Here is a 20571-nt window from a genome sequence, read left to right as displayed (position 1 = left end):
GGAGTCTGGCTGTGTCGCCCAGGCTGGAGTGCAGTGGCGCGATCTCAGCTCACTGCAAGCTCCGCCTCCCAGGTTCATGCCATTCTCCCGCCTCAGCCTCCGAGTAGCTGGGACTACAGGCGCCCGCCACCACGCCCGGCTAATTTTTTGTATTTTTAGTAGAGACGGGGTTTCACCATGTTAGCCAAGATGGTCTCGATCTCCTGACCTCGTGATCCGCCCGCCTCGGCCTCCCAAAGTGCTGGGATTACAGGCTTGAGCCACCGTGCCCGGCCCAAATCTCCATTTTAATAATCTCAATGTCTTCCCACTGTTCTCAGGTCCCAGGAGTAAGGACTGCACCCGGCAATCCCCACATCTGTGATGCCTCAGTGTCCACTGCTGTCCTTTCTCCACTACCAGTTAACAACTGCTGTGGTCTCTCAATTGGACCCTGACGGATGCACCCACATATCCCATTCACTAAGCTGTATGAGTCCATTTTGTCTCCCTATCTTAAAGTGCTGTCCGGAAGGGACTAACACCTTCTGAGGATCCCACACGCCCTGGCTGATGCTGAAGTGATCAATACTTGTTTGTTGGCTGTCACCAAACGTTTCTCACTCATCCTCTTCCTTGTACCTAGTCACTCACTCTCCTCCAGAAAGACTTGTCCCTTAAAAACCATCTCACGGCTGGGGATAGTGGCTCATGCCTGTAATCCCAGCACTTTGGGAGGCCAAGACGGGAGGATCACCTGAGGTCAGGAGTTCGAGACCAGCCTGGCCAACAGAGCAAAATACTGTCTCTACTAAAAATCCAAAAATTAGCCAGGCTGGGGGAGAATTGCTTGAACCCGGGAGGCAGAGGTTGCAGTGAGCCGAGATTGCAACACTGCACTCCAGCCTGGGCGATAGAGAGACTCCATCTCGGGGGAAAAAAAAAAAAAAACTCACACTCCTCCCCTTGTCTCTTTCCAGCTCTCTGGTGGGCAGCCCATCTGTCCCACCTTCTGTTTCTCTGCATTCTCTGGGTCTTTTCCGATTCAGTAAAATGAAAGAGAGGAGGGAGAAGGTCCAATACCCACTTTGGCGGTTTCAGTAGCAGGAGAAACGGACTTGGTTAGCTGACCCGGTGGGAAAGGTAGTTATCTCCTGAGACCCGTGAGAGAACCATCGACAGGAAGTGACAGTGGGAACCGGGAGACTACAGTAATGGAAAACACCAGAGTTCTTAAGATTCAGAAGTTTGTTTCATATCTTTATTCACAAAAAAAAGTCACAGCATTTCAGACTATTCAAACACACGAACAGGAACAGAGGGTGCCCACCAGTGACAGCCTCGTCCCTAAGGTCTGGATCAAAGGCCACGCTGGAGGGTGGGGCGTCCTCTCGGGCCTCCTCTCTCAGCATCCCGTGGCTCCCTGCCCCGGCCTCACTGACACCCCCAAGAGCAGTTACAACTGTGCAGAAACAAAGCCACTTTAGAGGAGGCTGGGCCCCACCTCATTGCCACGGAAAAAGGCCAGATTCTGAGGAAAAGACAGAATCAGTGCTACTGTGTCATCAGCTGGGGGATGCTGGGCACTCCTGGGCCTGGCTGGCATTACCTGTGTCCCAGACCCAGGGCAGAGAAAAAGACAGGACCCTCCCCACTTGGCAGTACTGGGCAGCAGACAGTGTGGGTCACTGGTCACGTGACAGCCCCAAACTGACACGCAGACCTCTCTGACGTGATCAGCCAGACACTCGGAGGGCACAAGGCTTTCAAGCAAGAATACCAGCCTGGTTCCTAAAGGGGGTGGGTGAACAACGCTCCCAGAAATCTTAAGAAACCAGAGTCCTAGAGCATTGGAACAATACAGGTGTCATTGGGTTGCAGCGAGGAGGGAAACTTGGTGAACACCAGCCCTCCGAGAGGGCGGAAATACCACTCCTGTCTATTTCTCGGAGCACGTGCCTTTGGGCTCAGGAGCAGTCTTTTCATGAGGGCAACTGTGGAATCTAAGAGGAATGAAGGAAACGGCACCCTCAGGAGGTGCTCAACATTGGTGTCTGCGCCCCCCCCCACCCCGGCCTCCTTGCTGAACCTGACGAGAAAGCTGGGGTTGGTCTAGGAGCCCCAGCCCACGCTGATCAGGCATGCCCCAGGAAAGCAGACAGGGACAAGCGCCTCAACAAGATTGGGCACGAGGCCGCAAACCAAGCTGCTTTTCCTCTGTCAGTCTGACATTACTCACTGGACCTGGCCAAGGAGCGCCTCTTCCAAAGTCTTCCATCCTACCTGGCTCAGAGCAGTCCTTCCCGTGATCACTACTTTCCTTGGCTACATCTTTTTTTTTTTTTTTCTCTGAAAGATATAACTGGATGGATGCCTGTGACTGTTGAAGGGGTGGCTGTTTTTACTGAGGATGGCAGTTCATCTAACATTTTACAGCTGTAAAATGTGGCATGTAGATGTGTAGACGTTGATGCGCCAGCAGAAACCCCTGTATACCAGGTTCTATGCTATGCTACAGACACAGAGAAACAAGGAGAGTGAGGGTCCTAGGGAAAAGTTAAGCCATCTGGGCACGGTCAGTTCAGAAGCTCAAAAGACATTTGGCAGAGTCTGTAGTCATTTCCAGAAATTACTACCCAGACACACCTTGGCAAGCAGGTGAGCTGTGGAGCACAGAGGACATCACCTCTGAAGGTGCCCAGGAGCACCTGGCTCGAGGAGGCTTTCAAAGGAGCAGTCCCCAGAGCCCTTCCCCTTCTCCATGCCATCTGCCATACTACTGAAAGTTATCAGGGACGGACAGGGTCCCCTGGCTCCACCGCATTCCAGACTGCTCAGCGAGACCCACGTGCTCGGAGAGAAAGTGCGGACACAAGCTCTGTGGACGCAGCCCGAAAGAGGGTGCTGCCGCATCTGGATCCTCGCCAGCATGGCACTCCAGAAAAGAAAGTAATGACGGGGGTGGGGGGTTGGTCAGAGACACAGGCGGTCCCCAGGCTGCCTAGTACATACATACACACCACTGGGGACAGTACAGAGGGAAGCAGGTCCGCCAAGGTTAGAAACCAAGAGACACAAATATTGCACATTCAGTCAAGGCATTTCCAAGAGACAGTCACGGAAATAACTCTCTCTTTAAGACACAACAACGTAACACATTTGGCAACTTTCAAAGAAACAGCCTTCCCCACTCCAAGCTCTCAAAGGGTCCATAAGTGCCTTCATCTTTGGTCCAGTTGAAAAAGCCAGGGAAGGAAGACAGGGTCAACGGGGAGTAAGAAGAGGCTGCAGGCGCAGTTCCACCAGCTCCCTACAGCTCCCACTGGTCTGACTCAGTGCAGGACGCTGCCTGTCTCAAACCTCCTCTTGGAGGGAAAGCAAGCTCTCCAGAGGGTCCCGGCTGCTGGAGAAAACTTAGGCAAAGCTGCATGTGGTGGCAGCCGGGAGCCCCAAATCCAGGGCAATGATCACCAACCTCCAACCACAACAAAGGACACTCTATCCCTCCTTTCCTTGGAGGCTCTATTCATGGGAATGTGGGGTACTCTGGCAACTCTGTTTTACCTTAAACCTCAATTCCACAAACTGCAGCTAGAACCCTTTGCATGTGCTGCAGGTCTCTGAAGGTGCATAGGAGGGACGGTGTTCCGAAGTAGCTAATAACATCCAATGTGGCACACATAGGGTGAAACCATGGCATGGCACAGGAACAATCCTCTTTGCTCCAGCTTCCTTAAAGTACAGGCCATTTCCAAGGAGCTAGGCCTTCCGTCCTCATCGTCCAGATTCCCAAAAGGCTCCGACTGGGAACCCAGCCCAGTTGCTATTGTAAAGATCTGTTCTAATACTGGCTAAGCAAATGAAAGCAGGTTTCTGAAAAGGTATATTCTGCAGCCAGAAGTCGCATCTGTCTTCAGAGTCCTGCGGGTGGGGAGGGAGTTCCTTTAGTTTTGACCAGAACACTTCTTCACAGGGGGCCAGGCTCAGCTGTGCTTTGCAGTGGCTCGGTCACTGGACAGGAGCGAGGTTTCACTTCACAGAGGGGCTCTGCTGACTGCTCTCCTGAAGGTCTGGAGTTTTGGGGTCTTAGTTTACATCCGCGATCCTCTCTCCTGAAGAATCTGAAAGTTGGAGATGGGGGAGACGCTGAGGCTGACGGAAAGAGAGAGGCGTCAGGGGATGCTTTCCACTGGACCCGATGAGTGGCATGATGGTCCTGTCATCCCAGAAAGCAAGCAGGGGCACTGCAGCCTCAGCCTCACCTGCAGTGCTTCTGGTGTGAAACACTCTCTTGCTGGACACAGCTGGGTCTAAAGCTTATGTGCTGTTGGACCAAAGCTTTGCCAACTGAAAGGAAGTGGTTCCAGCTTACCTGGTATCCACGATTTAGAAGCTGTGTGTGTGTAGGAGGTGTGAGGAGGGTGCACAGTGGAGGGAAAAGAAACACTGTCAAAGAATTTTCCAGGAACTTAAGGGAGGTAAAAGTCATGAAGGTAAAAAAACACCCTTTCTCCTGAGGCAGTGAAAAAAGAACAGTTTTAAAGAACAAAGGCAAAATACTTTCCAAGTCTGAGTTCAGAAATCCTACCCTGTAGTAATTAGTGGCAACCAGCTTTTCTTTTTCATTGATTCAGCAGAGGATGGAGAAAGTCTACCCTTTTCAGGTTCGTATTTCCCAACTAAACAAACACCTGTCAGTGCTCCGTAAATCCCAATTGAAATTACAACAGTCAAAAAGAACAAAACGAGGGGAAAATGCAACGCTGGCTCTAGAAGGCCAGGGAAGAAGTGAGGAGCAAGAGTTCAGGAAAAGCCCACGGAGGGGGTGCGAACAAGCAAGCCAGAGGCAACTGCCCGGGGGAGGGGCTCCTTACCTTCGCCTTTTCGCTCGGCTCTATGACGATGCCGTTGGTAGAATTATTTAGTTCTCTGGAGACAACACAGAGGAATTCTGCCTGATCCTCACTGCCGTAGTTATAGGAAGATCCAATGCTGATGAGCTGATGAACCAAGAATACAGTGAACATTCACACGGCGACCTTAACATACGAAAGTGCTACACAATCACCCCTCCTCCAACTGAACTTTTGTTTTACTTCTCAAAGGTTTATCCTTTATGGGTTCTCAAAGGTTTAACTCTTTATGAGTTCCCTGCAACTACCAAAGCCCCAGGGGAGAAATGGGCCTGTTCTTCATCTGGGCGTCATCGGTGAGGCCTCCCCAGGAGGAAAAGTATGAGCTCCACTGTTCCCTCACCCAAGCTCTGAAGTCCCCCCACAGTCAGTGGCAGGATTAACACGCCCACGCCCCCTCGAGCACACCCAGGGGAGACAGAACACATCTGAAGCAATGGACACTTGCTTCAGTCACACACAGAGCTGGCTCCTCTATCAGCAGAAGCCCTAGACAGAAGACAGGAGGCTCTGGAAAGCACCAAGTCAATCACTGATCCACTACTGGAAGTCATATGCTGCTGGTACTTTTTATTTCCAGACATGGTCTAGCTCTGTCACCCAAGCTGGAGTGCAGTGGTGCAATCACAATCACAGCTCACTGCAGCCTCCACCTCCTGAGCTCAAGTGATCCTCCCACGTCAGCCTCCTGAGTAGCTGGGACTACAGGTGTGTGCCACCATGCCTGGCTAATTCTTTTATTTTTAATAGAGAAGTGGGGTCTCACTATGTTGCCCAGGCTGGTCTCCAAACTCCAGGACTCCAGCGATCCTCCCACCATGGCCTCCTAAAGTGCCAACATTACAGGTGTGAACCACCGTGCCCAGCATGCTGGTACTTTCAACTTTTTTGGAGTATAGAATTCAGAATTTAATTCTAAAGAGGAAATACACATGCAGGGGAGCAGCTCAGGCAGAGGATGAGGGCGTCCCAGTGAGCAGGCGAGGCCTCATGTGGGCGACATGGCTGACTGCAGTAGGATGGGGCTGGGGGTGCCTCCGGCCGCCTGAAACTAACTTCCTCATCCAGAAGGGAGGCAATGAGAACACCCTCCATCTTCCCACAGAATAGTAATAAGATGAGAAATGTAGTAAGATGAGAAATGCAACAAGAAAGTATTCATTTTAGTTTCACAAAGAATACATTAAAAAAATCCTTTGCTTAAGAGCACATATTAGGAAAAATACTTCTGGGGTGGAGGGCATTAAACTCTTGGCAACGTTTTACAACCCATGCCCAGTAAGAACCAGGCTGACAGACACAGGCAGAGTGGATTCTGTGGTGGAAGCTAATTGTGAGGAATAATCACCATGGGCTCTGAGGACAGAGACAGCTTTGCATTTGATCTGTGAGATAGCAGCATTAATGCAAAGTGTGAGTTTTCTTTTAGAAGGTAAGCGTCTGGTGAGACAGCTGTTGACCTCTTAAAACTCTACATATAAGTAGGCATAATCCATATAAAATCATATTTACTCTGTTCTCTCTGGCCTTCCTGTGTTTTGAAGGCAACAGACAATTTAACAAGTCTGCCATCTACTGGAGGAAAACAGTGAAGCTCCAACTGTCCTAGCTTTGTTTTGATAGCTCAATCGTAAGCCCGAGGCGGAGAGAAGTGGGGGAAGCGGCGGCGCCACACTTCCCATGGCGCCTGATCCTTCCTAGCACAGCTGTTCACCAAGTTCTTCGTGGTGGATTACACAGACATTCAGAAGCAAAAAGTTTTGACCCGGGGAAAAGAAATGGAAGGATTGTTGTCGAATCCCAGTCTCCTTTAGGGACTCATTCTACAATCTCTGTGAGGGAACAAAAACCAAAGCCTTTGAGGCACTTCAAGCCTAAATCGCTCATGGGCTCCCCTGAAAAGTCTGGGCGTGAAGCTAAGACATGATGCTCCTCTGTTCCCCCAACTCCTCACATACCACTAGGGCAGCAGTGGCCACCAAATGGCTCTTTGCCCATGTTTTGGAACAGGATCCCACCTGGCCCTACCCATCTCCCAAGGTTATTAATTGGCCATCTACAGTGATTGTTTGAAGAGCTGCAGACCCCTTGAACGGGACCTGGGATTGCTGCTCTGTAAGAGATGTACCTGTTCGAATTTCCAGCCGTCAGACATCGTGGACACCATCTGCGTGAGCTCTTCTTCCTGACACTGCAGGACTCTGTACACGTGCTTCACGGGGCCCTGCAATGACCAGGCGCAGACTGAGAACAGCACCAAGGACACCACAGTTTGCAGCTGCCCCAAGGAGGCTCTTCAAATGAATAAACACCGAAAAGGAGTTTGCTTGGAAATCTTTTCTTGGCAGCCACCCACTATCTCCTTTTACAAATAGTACTGTGGTGTTTTTTTTCCCTTCTCTTTAAAAAATGTTTTCTTTTAAAAGGCCACAAGCCAGCATACTGTGGCTTTTCAATAAAACATATCCAAGGAATGAAAGAAAAAAAGGTACAATAATTCTGAACTTCAGAGGTATGAATGACTGAGCAACTATGCCGACAAACTTAGATTTAATCCATTTCCCCAAGTCAAAAATAAGGTAAAATTATTTATTATGATTATTTTTTAAAACACAGTCCCACTCTGTAACCCAGGCTGGAGTGCAGTGGCGCGATCTCGGCTCACTCCAACTCCGCCTCCCGGGTTCAAGCGATTCTCTTGCCTCAGTCTCCTGAATAGCTGGGATTACAGGTGCCTACCACCACGCCTGGCTAATTTTTGTATTTTTAGTAGAGACGGGGATTCACCATGTTGGCCAGGCTGGTCTTGAACGCCTGGCCTCATGATCCACCTGCCTCGGCCTCCCAAAGTGCTGAGATTATAGGCATGAGCCACCGCACCCAGCCTTATTATTATTTTTGAGACGGAGTCTCACTCTGTTGCCCAGTCTGCAGTGCAATGCCACGATCTCGGCTTACTGCAGTCTTCACCTCTTGGGTTCAGGCAATTCTCCTGCCTCAGCCTCCCGAGTAGCTGGGATTACAGGCATGTGCCACTACACCCAGCTAATTACTGTATTTCTTTTTTCCTTTTTTTTTTTTTTTGAGACAGAGTCTTTCTCTGTTGCCCAGGTTGGAGTGCAGTGGTGCCATCTCAGCTTACTGCAATCTCTGCCTCCTGGGTTCAAGCGATTGATTCTCTTGCTTCAGCCTCCCAAGTAGTTGGGATTACAGGCGCCCACCACCACGCTTAGCTAATTTTTGTATTTTTAGTAGAGACGGAGTTTCACCATGTTGGCCAGGCTGGTCTCGAACTCCTGACTTCAGGTGATCTGGCCTTGGGCTCCCAAAGCGCTGGAATTACAGGCATGAGCCACCGTGCCCAGCCAATTTTTTGTATTTTTAGTGGAGATGGGGTTTTGCCATGTTGGCCAGGCTGGTCGTGAACTTCTGACCTGAGGCGATCCACCCATGTCGGCCTCCCAAAGTGCTGGGATTACAGGTATGAGCCACCGCGCCCAGCTAACAATGCTGTATTTTTTCTAAAAGAGGTATAATTATCATCGGGCGCAGTGGCTCACGCCTATAATCCCAGCACTTTGGGAGACAGAGGTGGGCGGATCACTTGAGGTTCGGAGTTCCGAGACCAGCCTGGCCAACATGGTGAATCCCCATCTCTACTAAAAACACAAAAAATTAGCCGGGTGAGGTGACGCGCGCCTGTAATCCCAGCTACTCAGGAGGCCGACGCAGGAGAATTGCTTGAACCTGGAGGCAGAGGTTGTGGTGAGCTGAGACCGGCTATTGCACTCCAACCTAAACGACAGAGCAAGAAAAAAAAAAAGAGGTATAACTATCATTAACCAAAGTACTAAGGATTTTAAAGATTTCCTTCCATATTACATACAGGACATATCCTCTGAAGATTTTAATTGGTTCTAACCACATATTTTAGAAACCAATTGTATAAGTACAAAATTCATATTATCACAAAAGATCTGTGATGTTGGCAACATCTGTCCAAGTCCCAGGTATTTAAGATGCTATTATATTGCCTCTTTTTCCTCTCTCCCAAAGTAAACCACTTGTGCTCTCAAATGCACCAAGATCAATCACCTACAAAAAATACTATTTTAAGAAATAGGAGGCTGGGCGCGGCGGCTCACACCTGTAACCCCAGCACTTTGGGAGGCCGAGACAGGCGGATCACTAGGTCAGGAGATCGAGACCATCCTGGCTAACACAGTGAAACCCCATCTCTACTAAAAGTACAAAAAGTTAGCCGCGTGTGGTGGCGGGCGCCTATAGTCCCAGGAAGCTGAGGCAGGAGAATGGCATGAACCCAGGAGGCGGAGCTTGCAGTGAGCCGAGATTGTGCCACTGCACTCCAGTCTGGGTGACACATCGAGACTTCATCTCAAAAAAATAAAATAAAATAAAATAAAATAAATAGGAGTCTGGGTATGGTGGCTCACACCTGTCATCCCAGCATTTTGGGAGGCTGAGGCAGGTGGATCACCTGAGGGCACGAGTTTGAGGCCAGCGTGGCCAACATGGGGGAAATCCCCATTCTTTTTTTTTTTTTTTTGCGACGGAGTCTTGCTCTGTCGCTCAGGCTGGAGTGCAGTGGCAAAGGATCTCGGCTCACTGGCAAGCTCCTGCCTCCCAAGGTTCACGCCATTCTCCTGCCTCAGCCTCCCGAGCAGCTGGGACTACAAGGCGCCCCGCCCATGCGGCTAATTTTTTTGTAATTTTTAGTAGAGACTGGGGTTTCACCATGTTAGCCAGGATGGTCTCGATCTCTGACCTCGTGATCGCCCGTCTCGGCCTCCCAAAGTGCTGGGATTACAGGCTTGATGAGCCACCGCGCCCGGCCGTGGGGAAACCCCATCTCTACTAAAAATACAAAAATTAGCTGGGCATGGTGGTGCACGCCTGTAATCTAGCTACTCGGGAGGCTGAGGCAGGAGAATCGCTGGAACCCAGGAGGCAGAGATTGCAGTGAGCCGATATTGTGCCACTGCACTCCAGCCTGGTCAACACAGCGAGACTCTAAGGAAAGTAGTTAGGCGGCAGCCACTAAGAGCTTAAGAGGTCATGAAACCGAAGGTCGGGCTGAGGCCCACATCTTGGGCTCGGCTTGAACGCTGCCTGTGTGAGGGCTATGGGTAAGCTCTAGGAGGTAACAGGTTTGAAAATCCACACACAAAAAAATAAAGAAAAATACAAAATGAAACAAAATGAAAATCCACACACGGCCAACTTCATCTTAAAGAGTCATGTACAACAAGTACAAAAGAGGGTGTCTCTGAATAACATGAAATCCATTTCTCAGTTTCACTACATAACAAGGACAGATGGAAAGACAGTTAACATCAAAAAGGTCTCGACATTCCTAGAACAAAAAAGTTTCCAACGGGGTATAAATCCACAAGCCTTCAGAATCTAGAAGACTAATTAATTTAATTGTGGTCATCAAACAGAAATCTTATAATGCTCTCTAGGAATTAGCTAATGACGAAGAAGGGAGAATGCTCAGGTACCATGACTTGAATCATTTCAAATTACATAATTCATGGGACCATCAAAATCTATAGTAAGCAATCACTTTTTTTAGAATGTGGGAAATTGAGGATAAGGCTAGATTACCAAAATGTCTAAACTATTAAATATCTACAACAGTGAAAGACACCATGTCAACCTAAGATAGCATAGAGATTGGTGATACTGGATCACATTTCAAGTGGTAATCTGCAAACCAACTACAAAGCCACCTTTGAACATCAAAAAGGAGCCTTTCATGTTCCTTTTTTTCATCTGCTAGATGGAAGAAAACTAAACGAATCAACCCTTCTCTTCACCTTTGCAAACTGCTGGAGATAAAGTGGACAAAAGAGTTAATTTTTCATCATTAGTGTCAGTTATTCATCCAAATATTCCATTTAGACCCAGAAAATTTTTTTTCTTTGAGATGGACTCTCCCTCTGTTGCCCAGGCTGGGGTGCAGTGATGCCATCTCAGCTCACTGCAACCTCCGCTATCTCAGTTCAAGTGATTCTCCTGCCTCAGCCTCCCGAGTAGCTGGGATAACAGACACCAGTTACCGCACCCAGCCAACTTTTGTGTTTTCAGTAGACAGGGTTTCTTTTTTTTTTATTTTTTATTATTTTATTTTATTTTATATTTTTTTGAGACGGAGTCTCGCTCTGCCGCCCAGGCTGGAGTGCAGTGGCCAGATCTCAGTTCACTGCAAGCTCCGCCTCCCGGGTTCACGCCATTCTCCTGCCTCAGCCTCCGGAGTAGCTGGGACTACAGCCGCCCGCCACCTCGCCCAGCTAGTTTTTTGTATTTTTTTAGTAGAGATGGGGTTTCACCGTATTAGCCAGGATGGTCTCGATCTCCTGACCTCGTGATCCGCCCGCCTCGGCCTCCCAAAGTGCTGGGATTACAGGCTTGAGCCACTGCGCCCGGCCTCTTTTTTTTTTAAAGACAGAGTTTCGTTCTTGTTGCCCAGGCTGGAGTGCAATGGCGTGATCTCGACTCACTGCAACCTCCTCCTCCCAGGTTCAAGTGATTCTCCTGTCTCAGCCTCTTGAGTAGCTGGGATTACAAGCATATGCCACCACCCCGGCTAACTCTGTATTTTTAGTAGAGACGGCATTTCTCCATGTTTGTCAGGCTGGTCTTGAACTCCCGACCTCAGGTGATCCACCCACCTCAGCCTCCCAAAGTGCTGGGATTACAGGCGTGAGCCACCGTGCCTAGCCAGTAGACAGGGTTTCATCATGTTGGTCAGGCTGGTCTTGAACTCCTGACCTCAAGTGATCTGTCCTCTTCAGCCTCCCCAGAGTGCTGGGATTACAGGCATGAGCCACCGTGCCTGACCTAGAGCCAGAAAACTTTGATATATGAAGTCTAACAGAGAAAGAGCAAGGCATTATTCTTTACTTTTAAAAGTAAACTTGGCCGGGCGCGGTGGCTCACGCCTGTAATCCCAGCACTTTGGGAGGCCGAGGCGGGCGGATCACAAGGTCAGGATATCGAGACCACGGTGAAACCCTGTCTCTACTAAAAACACACAAAAAAGTTAGCCGGGCGCCGTGGCGGGCGCCTGTGGTCCCAGCTACTCGGGAGGCTGAGGCAGGAGAATGGCGGGAACCCGGGAGGCGGAGCTTGCAGTGAGCCGAGATAGCGCCACCGCACTCCAGCCTGGTGGACAGAGCGAGACTCCGTCTCAAAAAAAAAAGAAAAAAAAAGTAAACTTATGCCAGGCATGGTGGCTCATGTCTGTAATCCCTGCACTTTGGGAGGCTGAGGCAAGTGGATCACTTGAGGCCAGAAGTTCAAGACCAGCCTGGCCAATATGGAGAAACCCATCTCTACTAAAAATACAAAAATCAGCCAGGCGTTGTGGCACACACCTGTAATCCCAGCTGCTCAGGTGGCTGAGGTATGAGAATCGCTTGAACCTGGGAGGCAGAGTTTGCAGTGAGCCAAGATCATGCCACTGCACTCCAGCCTGGGTGACAGAGCGAGACTATCTCAAAAAAAAAAAAAAAAAAAAAAGAATAATTTTCCCGCCTTCTTAATGGCAGGAAAATTCTGTGCTGCAGTAGATTATATCTAAAGCATCTACCACCAGTATCTGATGGGAAAAGAGGCAATTATGCTACAAGACAGGTAGTCACGGTGGAGCACCACTCTGCCCTCTTACTGTTAACTCTGTAGTCGCAGTTTCTTCAAACAGTTTAATCGCATGAAAGAGAGAGTCTATTTTCTTGCTAGACTTCAAGCTGCTGCTTCTGTTTTTTTTGAGACGGAGTCTCTCTTGTCGCCCAGGCTGGAGAGCAGTGGCGTGATCTCGGCTCACTGCAAGCTCTGCCTCCTGGGTTCAAGCGATTCTCATGCCTCAGCCTCCCAAGTAGCTGGGACGACAGGCGCCCGCCACCCACGCCCAGCAAATTTTTTTGTATTTTTAGTAGAGACAGGGTTTCACCGTGTTAGCCAGGATGGTCTCGATCTTCTGACCTCGTGATCCGCCCATCTTGGCCTCCCAAAGTGTTGGGATTACAGGCTTGAGCCACCGTGCCCGGCCAACTTCAAGCTTCTTGAGGGCAAGGACTTTCAATTACTTACAGGATCCCAAGGGTCAAATAGAAGCTATTATGGCCATTCAAACACATGGCAAACATATGACGAACGGCAGGATGTGAAATAGATGTGCCCTAACATCTTTCTTTCCTCTAACTAGGTGGGCAAATTCCCTTTCACTCTTGTTACTGTATCTGAGTTAGTATGAGAATCAAGACCAGGTGCAGTAGCTCACACCTGTAATTCCAGAACTTTGGGAGGATGAGGTGGGCGGATTGCTTGAGTTCAGGAGTTTGAGACCAGCCTGGCCAACAAGGCTTGTTTCTACCCAAAACGTAAAAAAATAGCCAGTTGTGGTGGCTTGCACCTATAGTCCCAGCTACTCGGGAGGCTGAGGTAGGAAAATCACCTGAGCCTGGGAAGTCAAGGCTGTAGTGAGCTTTGATCACTGTACTCCAACCTGGGCAACGAGAGTGAGACCTTGTTCCCCCTCTACCCGCCATCATAAAGAGCAGCTTGGGGGCCGGGTGCAGTGGCTCAAGCCTGTAATCCCAGCACTTTGGGAGGCTGAAACGGGTGGATCACGAGGTCAGGAGATCAAGACCATCCTGGCTAACATGGTGAAACCCCGTCTCTACTAAAAAAATACAAAAAACTAGCCGGGCATGGTGGCGGGCGCCTGTAGTCCCAGCTACTCGGGAGGCTGAGGCAGGAGAATGGCGTGAACCTGGGAGGCGGAGCTTGCAGTGAGCTGAGATCCGGCCACTGCACTCCAGCCTGGGCCACAGAGCGCGACTCCGTCTCAAAAAACAACAACAACAACAAAGAGCAGCTTGATATCATGTTCTTAGAAGCATGGCTCAGGCTGGGCGCAGTGGCTCACTCCTGTAATCCCAGCACTTCAAGAGGCCGAGGTGGGTGGATCATGAGGTCAGGAGATCAACACCATCCTAACACGGTGAAACCTCGTCTCTACTAAAAACACAAAAAACTAGCCGGGCACGGTGGCAGGAGCCTGTAGTCCCAGCTACTCAGGAGGCTGAAGCAGGAGAATGGCGTGAACCCAGGAGGCGGAGCTTGCAGTGAGCCAAGACTGCCCCCCGGTGGACAGAGTGAGACTCCATCTCAAAAAAACCAAACCAAAACAAAACAAAACAAAAAACCATGGTTCACAAGCAGCTGCTAAAGCCTGCCCCATGAGACTGGTTTCAAGTGGCTCACAAGAGCTGTATGTGACTCAATCACATGCTAAAGGCTCATATCCATAAAGAGCGGCCAAGCTGGGCACGGTGGCTCAAGCCTGTAATCCCAGGCGGATCACCTGAGGTCGGGAGTTCCAGACCAGTCCAACCAACATGGTGAAATCCCGTCTCTACCAAAAAAAAAAAAAAAAAAAAAAAAAAAATACAAAAATTGGCCGCACGTGGTGGCCGGCGCCTGTAATCTCAGCTACATGAAAGGCTGAGGCAGGAGAATTGCTTGAACATGGGAGGTGGAAGTTGCAGTAAGCCGAGATCGCATCACTGCACTCCAGCCTGGGAGACAAAGTGAGACTCCGTCTCAAAAAAAAAAAAAAAAAAAAAAGCAGCTAACAGGTGGAATCAAGACCTCTATGGTCTTTAGAAGGGAGACATACTCGGGCTGAGAGAACAGGTTTTGGACCTAAAGTGCCCTGGGCACCTCCTCCTGCCATGCGTGAGCAGCAACAATCTTCTCATTCTATCGGGACATAAGCCTATTCTGTTTTCTTTGTGGTTTCTTCTTGTTTTCTCCTGTGCCGTATTGCTGAGTGTGCATTCCCTGCGCTGCAAACGGTGTTCCACACAGACCTTCAGCTCTAAGGGGAAAGGCATCCTTTTCAAATCACAGACCGACCGACAGAGGCCCACTTGAGACATCCCTCCTTAACAGTTCCAAACACATTACTTGTGACGTTCTGTTCTCATTGTCCCGTATCCTTTCCTTAACCAGCCGCACAAGTGACGCGATGTTGTAAAACTCCGCTTCCTCCAGCACACCTGGAACAAGGACCAAACTGCAGTCAGATAGGTGCGAGAGTTTGCCAGAAAAACACCAAGGAGAGGCTGAAGGTTACATGCTTGCTAAAAACTGCTTATTTATCTATTTATTTATTTTTTAAGATGGAGTCTTACTGTGTCGCCCAGGCTGGAGTTCAGTGGTGCGTCTTGGCTCATAGCAACCTCCGTCTCCTGGGTTCAAATGGTTCTCTTGCCTCAGTCTCCCGAGTAGCTGGGACTACAGGCATGCACCACCACGCCCGGCTAATGTTTGTATTCCCCCCGCCCCCCGCCGGAGACAGAGTTTCACTCTTGTTGCCCAGGTTGGAGTGCAATGGCATGATCTTGGCTCACTGCAACCTCCATCTGCTGTGTTCAAGCGATTCTCCTGCCTCAGCCTCCCGAGTAGCTGGGATTACAGGCGCCTGCCACAACGTCAGGCTAATTTTTTGTATTTTTAGTAGAGACAGGATTTCATCATGTTGGCCAGGCTGGTCTTGAACTCCTGACCTCACGTGATCCATCTGCCTCGGCCTCCCAAAGTGCTGGGATTACAGGCATGAGCCACCGCTCCTGGCCAATTTTTTTATTTTTAGGAGAGACAGGGTTTTGCCATGTTGGCCAGGCTGGTCTCGAACTCCTGACCTCAAGTGACCTGCCCACCTTGGCCTTCTAAGTGTTGGGATTACAGGCATGAGCCACAGATCCCGGCCTAAAAACTGCATTATTTAAATGCAAATCTAATCTCTCTCCTTCTGCTAGGAAATATCTGTTTGCTATTTTCGGTAAACCCATGACCTTTTCTCCAAAATAAATTAGTCAAACGCCAGGGTAGGTTCTGCTCGCTCCATTTCAACCCTCCTTTCCCTACCTGGCACCTGCCCATTAGCTGTAGGACACTTTTCCCATATGTCACCTAGTTCCTGGAACTAGTCACATTGACACCTCCTGAAGTTGATATTTTTGTCCAATTTGCCCTCAAAAGGACTGGGGGTGGGGAGTGGAAGTGTGTGTACAAATTTATGTGGGCCAAAATTAATAGGATGCTAATCATTTGAACAATATAAATGGCAACAACTGAAAGACTTGCATGCTAAATGAACTCAAAGACCTTAGGACAACTATGAGATGTGTGATCCTATAGGAACAAATTTGCTATAAAGGCCATGATTAGGATAATTGACAAAACTGCAATATAAGCTGTAGAGAAAAGCATCAATATTAAAATTCCTGAGTTTGATACCTGTACTGTCTGTGGTTACATAAGAGAATATCCTTGCTCTTGGGAAATATATACAAATATTAAGGGGTGAAATCTGCAATCTATTCTCAAATAGTTCAGAAATAAGAACTGTGGTGGGAGAGGCAAGAGGATGGGGGTAGGGAGGGGGGAAGAGAGAATGAAGGACAATGCAAATATGATTAAAAAAAAAACCGGTTGAGCGTGGTGGCTCACATCTGTAATCCTAGCACTTTGGGAGGCCAAGGTGGGTGGATCACGAGATCAGGAGTTTGAGAACAGCCTGACCAACATGGTGAAACCCCGTCTCTATTAAAAATAAAAAAATTAGCCAGGCGTGGTGGTGTGCACCTGTAATCCCAGCTACTCGGGAGGCTGAGGCAGGAAAATCGCTTGAACTCAGGAGGTAGAGGTTGCAGTAAGCTGAGATTGTGCCATTGCGCTCCAGCCTGGGCGACAGAGGAAGACTCTGTCTGGGAAAAAAAAAAAACACCTGTAATCCCAGCAACATTTGAGAGAGCCGAGAAGCGGAGCGGAATCCACGACGGTCAGGAGTTAGAGACCACAGACCGATAGAGAAACACGATAGTTTGAGGACCATACCTGGGCTAACACGATGAATCTCGTCTCTACTAAAAAATACAAAAAATTGGCCTGGGGCCACGGTAGCTCAAGGCCTGTAATCCCAGCACTTTGGGAGGCTGAGACGGGGTGGATCATGATGGTCAGGGAGATATAGGATCATCCTGGCTAACACCTGGTGAAACCCCATCTCTTACTAAAAAAAAAAAAAAAATACAAAAAACTAGCCGGGCGGGGTAGCGGAGCGCCTTGTGTAGAATCCCAAGTCTTACTTCGGGAGGCTGAGGCAGGAGAATGGCTGTGAACCCGGGAGGCGGAGCCTGCATGAGCTGAGATCCGGCCACATGCACTCCCAGCCTTTGTGGTGCTGTGGACAGAGCGAGACTCTGTCTCTAAAAAAAAAAAAAAAAAAAAAAAAAAAAAATTAGCTGGGTGTTGTGGCGCACGCCTGTAATCCCAGCTACTTGGGAGGCTGAGGCAGGAGAATCTCTTGAACCGGGGAGGCAGAGGTTGCAGTGAGCCAAGATTGCGCCAGTGCACTTCAGCCTGAGCGACAGAGCGAGACTCCGTCTCAAAAAAAAAAAAAAAAGAAAATCTCATGTACCCCATACCCCATAAATATATACACCTACTATGCACCCACAAAAATTAGAAAAAGAAATAAGACTACCCGCGAGTTGATAATTGTTGAAGCTGGATAGTGGATGCATGGAATTCACTGTACTATTCCCACTAGTTTTGTATGTATTTGAAATATTGTTTAAAAAGGGACATTTAAAAAAAGAGAGAGCAATTCCTCTTTCTACTGGCTGACACAGAGTTGTTGTGTAGTCACTTCATTAACTAGCACAACCATTACAAGCTTTCTTACTCAGAGCCAAAGCTCCCAGATCAGGGTGCCCTGGATTTAGGGACAGTCCCCTTTACAACCGAATGCCTTTAGTGGGACCACGCCAAGACTTGTAGAAAGTAGACTGGCCCCACTTACAGTCCCAATGCCCTACAAACCAAAAAGATGAGGCAAGTGATGATACACCTGACAATGAACTAGAGAATGAATTAGGTCAGTTGCAAACATTTACAGGGTATCATGAGGCCAGAGTCTGAAAATAAATGAGGCCAAGCCTTTATTATTTTTGTACTACTGCGAGTTCAAACCAAAATTAAAACTATAAATAACTGAATGTCAGAGATGTCTTGCTTCTTCAGACTACAGACACTCACTGCACACAAATAACTGTAAAAAAAGGATCGTGATGGCCGGGTGCGGTGGCTCACGCCTGTAATCCCAGCACTTTGGGAGGCCGAGGCGGGCGGATCACAAGGTCAGGAGATCAAGACCATCCTGGCTAACACGGTGAAACCCCGCCTCTACTAAAAATACAAAAACTAGCTGGGCTTGGTGGTGGGCACTTGTAGTCCCAGCTACTTGGGAGGCTGAGGCGGGAGAATGGCATGAGCCGGGAGGTGGAGGTTGCAGGCAGCTGAGATCGCGCCACTGCACTCCAGCCTCGACAGAGCGAGACTCCATCTCAAAAAAAAAAAAAAGAAAAAAAAAGGATCATGACAATTCTGGAGATTCGGGAAGAACTCCTGAAGTTATCTGCAAAGCTAAGCTACTTATCTTCCTTCTCACCCAGGAAGCTGAACAAAGCCTAAGGAGGCTTCCTTAATCATGACTCCCTCAGACAAGACTGGTAGTTTCTGCTCAGTTTCATAAACTTGGAACTATACCTACACATGAGTTTGATGAAAATCTCAAACAAAATTTAAATCTGTAAAACAATTTTAAAGATTCTACTTGCATTTTGAAAATCCCCAATGCAAACAGTGCTCTTACCTTCTTCTGCCAACTCCTTAGTAATGATGAGTTTCCCATGGCGGAGGTAGTTTAGGATAGGACCAAAGTAGGTGGGGTCCCTGTCAATCAGATATGCCCCTGTCTCATCCTGCCAACCAAACACAAGGGTATCATTGTGGAGTTTTGAGGAGTATTTTAAACAAAGGCAGGGCAGGGTTTCACCATCTTTGTCAGTGCCCCAAGACAAGAATTCATTTAATCAGCTAAAAAAGACTTTAGTGATGGCAAGTTTTGCTACACATTTGCTTATCATAAACTACTGGTAAGAAAGCTAGCTTTATGTGTCTTGTACATTAAGATCACCTTAGGTAGGGTGTTACAAACAGTCATACTCATTTAAGTGTTTACTTACTTGCTGGGATTCGAAATCTTTGGCTGGACAATAATTACGGTGACAAATATTCTTTTGTAGGGTGTTTGTTATTAAGAAAGGGAGAAAATGCCATAGCTGAGTAACTGAAATATTTGCTTGAGATGGACATTCTGACTTTTCCACTGCCTCTGAACTGCATTCCTAATTCCAAGAAAACCTCTGTGTAGTTGGCAATGCTGCTGAGCTCAAGGCCAACATCAGTGGGAGTCTGCACTGCCAGCTGTAATCTCACACACCCCAGCTCTGTGCCCAGAGGAAGCTTGGTACTGCCAGGACTTGGCTCTGAGCAGCTTTAATCCTACTCATCTTTACAGTAAAAGGAACAAGAAGAAACTGGCTTCTATTACCACAAGGAGGATATAGGGTAGATAAAAATAATCCCTTTATAAGCAAAGGTTTTGAAATCTCTTTAAAGTTAGGGCAGGATAGGTTTCCATCAATCTGAGATTTCTTAGAGGAGAGGAATAAACGAAAACAAATGTTTATGCAACTCCAGCTCTGTTTTGAGGTGACCAGCTGAGTGCTACACGGCATATAAGATAGTGTGAGTTATGGTCAGTGCCTTTAAGTAGCGAACTTAAAGGTGAACACGTAAAGTTAAAAATAAATTGACACTGTTCAAACTAGAAATGGTTGAAGTGTCTTGTCACCTCTCAAACCTTCGGTTAGCAGCCATGCATCGTGCCTAAAATTTTCCCGGGAAAATTTTCATTTTCCTTCTGTCTTAGCCTAGATTTGCAGCGGCAAACGGTAACGTCTTTCCAAAAAACGCATTTGATCTAAACATGGACCTAAACCAGTGACTGTTACCAGATAAAAGTTCTGCGACCAGGACTATAGGAAAGCACTGTGACATCACAAGAAGCGCTTCCTGCAGCTGTTGAAGCCCAACTTGGCAGAGGGGTCCGAGAGGGAGTCTGAGAAAGCTACAAGGATGCCTGAGCTCACCCTGACCCAGTTCTGGATGCATCTGGCACCGGCAGTGGGGGGCTGAAGAGGAGCCAGGGAAAACTCATGCATATCTCAGTGGGATGTCAGGGGTAGAGAATATGGAGAAGGGGTGTGGAGTGCGTTCTCGTGGGTGCGGGTGGGCGCAGTGTGGGAAGGAGTCTCCGAGAACGAAGGGCGGGGTCGGGGAGAAAGTCGGAGTATGCCTCAGCATGGGAGAAGGGGAGAGGGAGGTCCCTCTGAGGCCCCTGCGGGTAGTGTGGGAAGCAGGGGGAGGATGGGGGCCCGGCCTGAGGGGGGCTGCCTGTGAGGAGCGTTTCTCCGGACTCTGGGGACTGATCTAGGAGAAACCAGGGGGTCCGAAGGCCCGGGGGCGCGCCCGAGGGCGGGGCACACCTTGTCTGAGTCCAGCTCCGGGTCCTCCTGGCAGCAGAGGCGGCAGAGGAATGACTTGGGCTCGCGGCCTAAGGTCTGTCTGGTGGTCACGAAGTAGGTGCCTCCCACGTTCAGCCTGACCCAGCGGGCCGCGCCGCCGCCCCCTGCCCGCTCGGGTGGTCCGGGACCCGGCTCCAGCGGCTGCGCGATGG

The 20571-nt window shown here is 48.9% G+C and overlaps 1 protein-coding gene and 1 pseudogene across 1 annotated transcript; both read right to left on the bottom strand.

The window, feature by feature from the left end:
- Positions 1 to 2754, bottom strand: part of LOC108537324 (tripartite motif-containing protein 65-like) — a 19132-nt pseudogene extending 16378 nt beyond the window's left edge.
- KCTD2 (potassium channel tetramerization domain containing 2) lies at positions 1216 to 20569 on the bottom strand (the record flags this gene model as incomplete). The annotated part of the gene is made up of 6 exons (XM_017884591.1): positions 1216 to 4100; positions 4854 to 4979; positions 7021 to 7116; positions 14889 to 14980; positions 18643 to 18751; positions 20381 to 20569. Coding segments are annotated over 6 exons (642 nt in total), but the record flags the coding sequence as incomplete, so codon positions are not given.
- Between the last annotated feature and the right edge of the window lie 2 nt (positions 20570 to 20571).

The sequence above is a fragment of the Rhinopithecus bieti genome, unplaced genomic scaffold (assembly GCF_001698545.2).
Source record: "Rhinopithecus bieti isolate Rb0 unplaced genomic scaffold, ASM169854v2 scaffold_13400, whole genome shotgun sequence".
NCBI lineage: Eukaryota > Metazoa > Chordata > Mammalia > Primates > Cercopithecidae > Rhinopithecus > Rhinopithecus bieti.
This window is presented reverse-complemented; position numbering and strand designations above follow the sequence as displayed.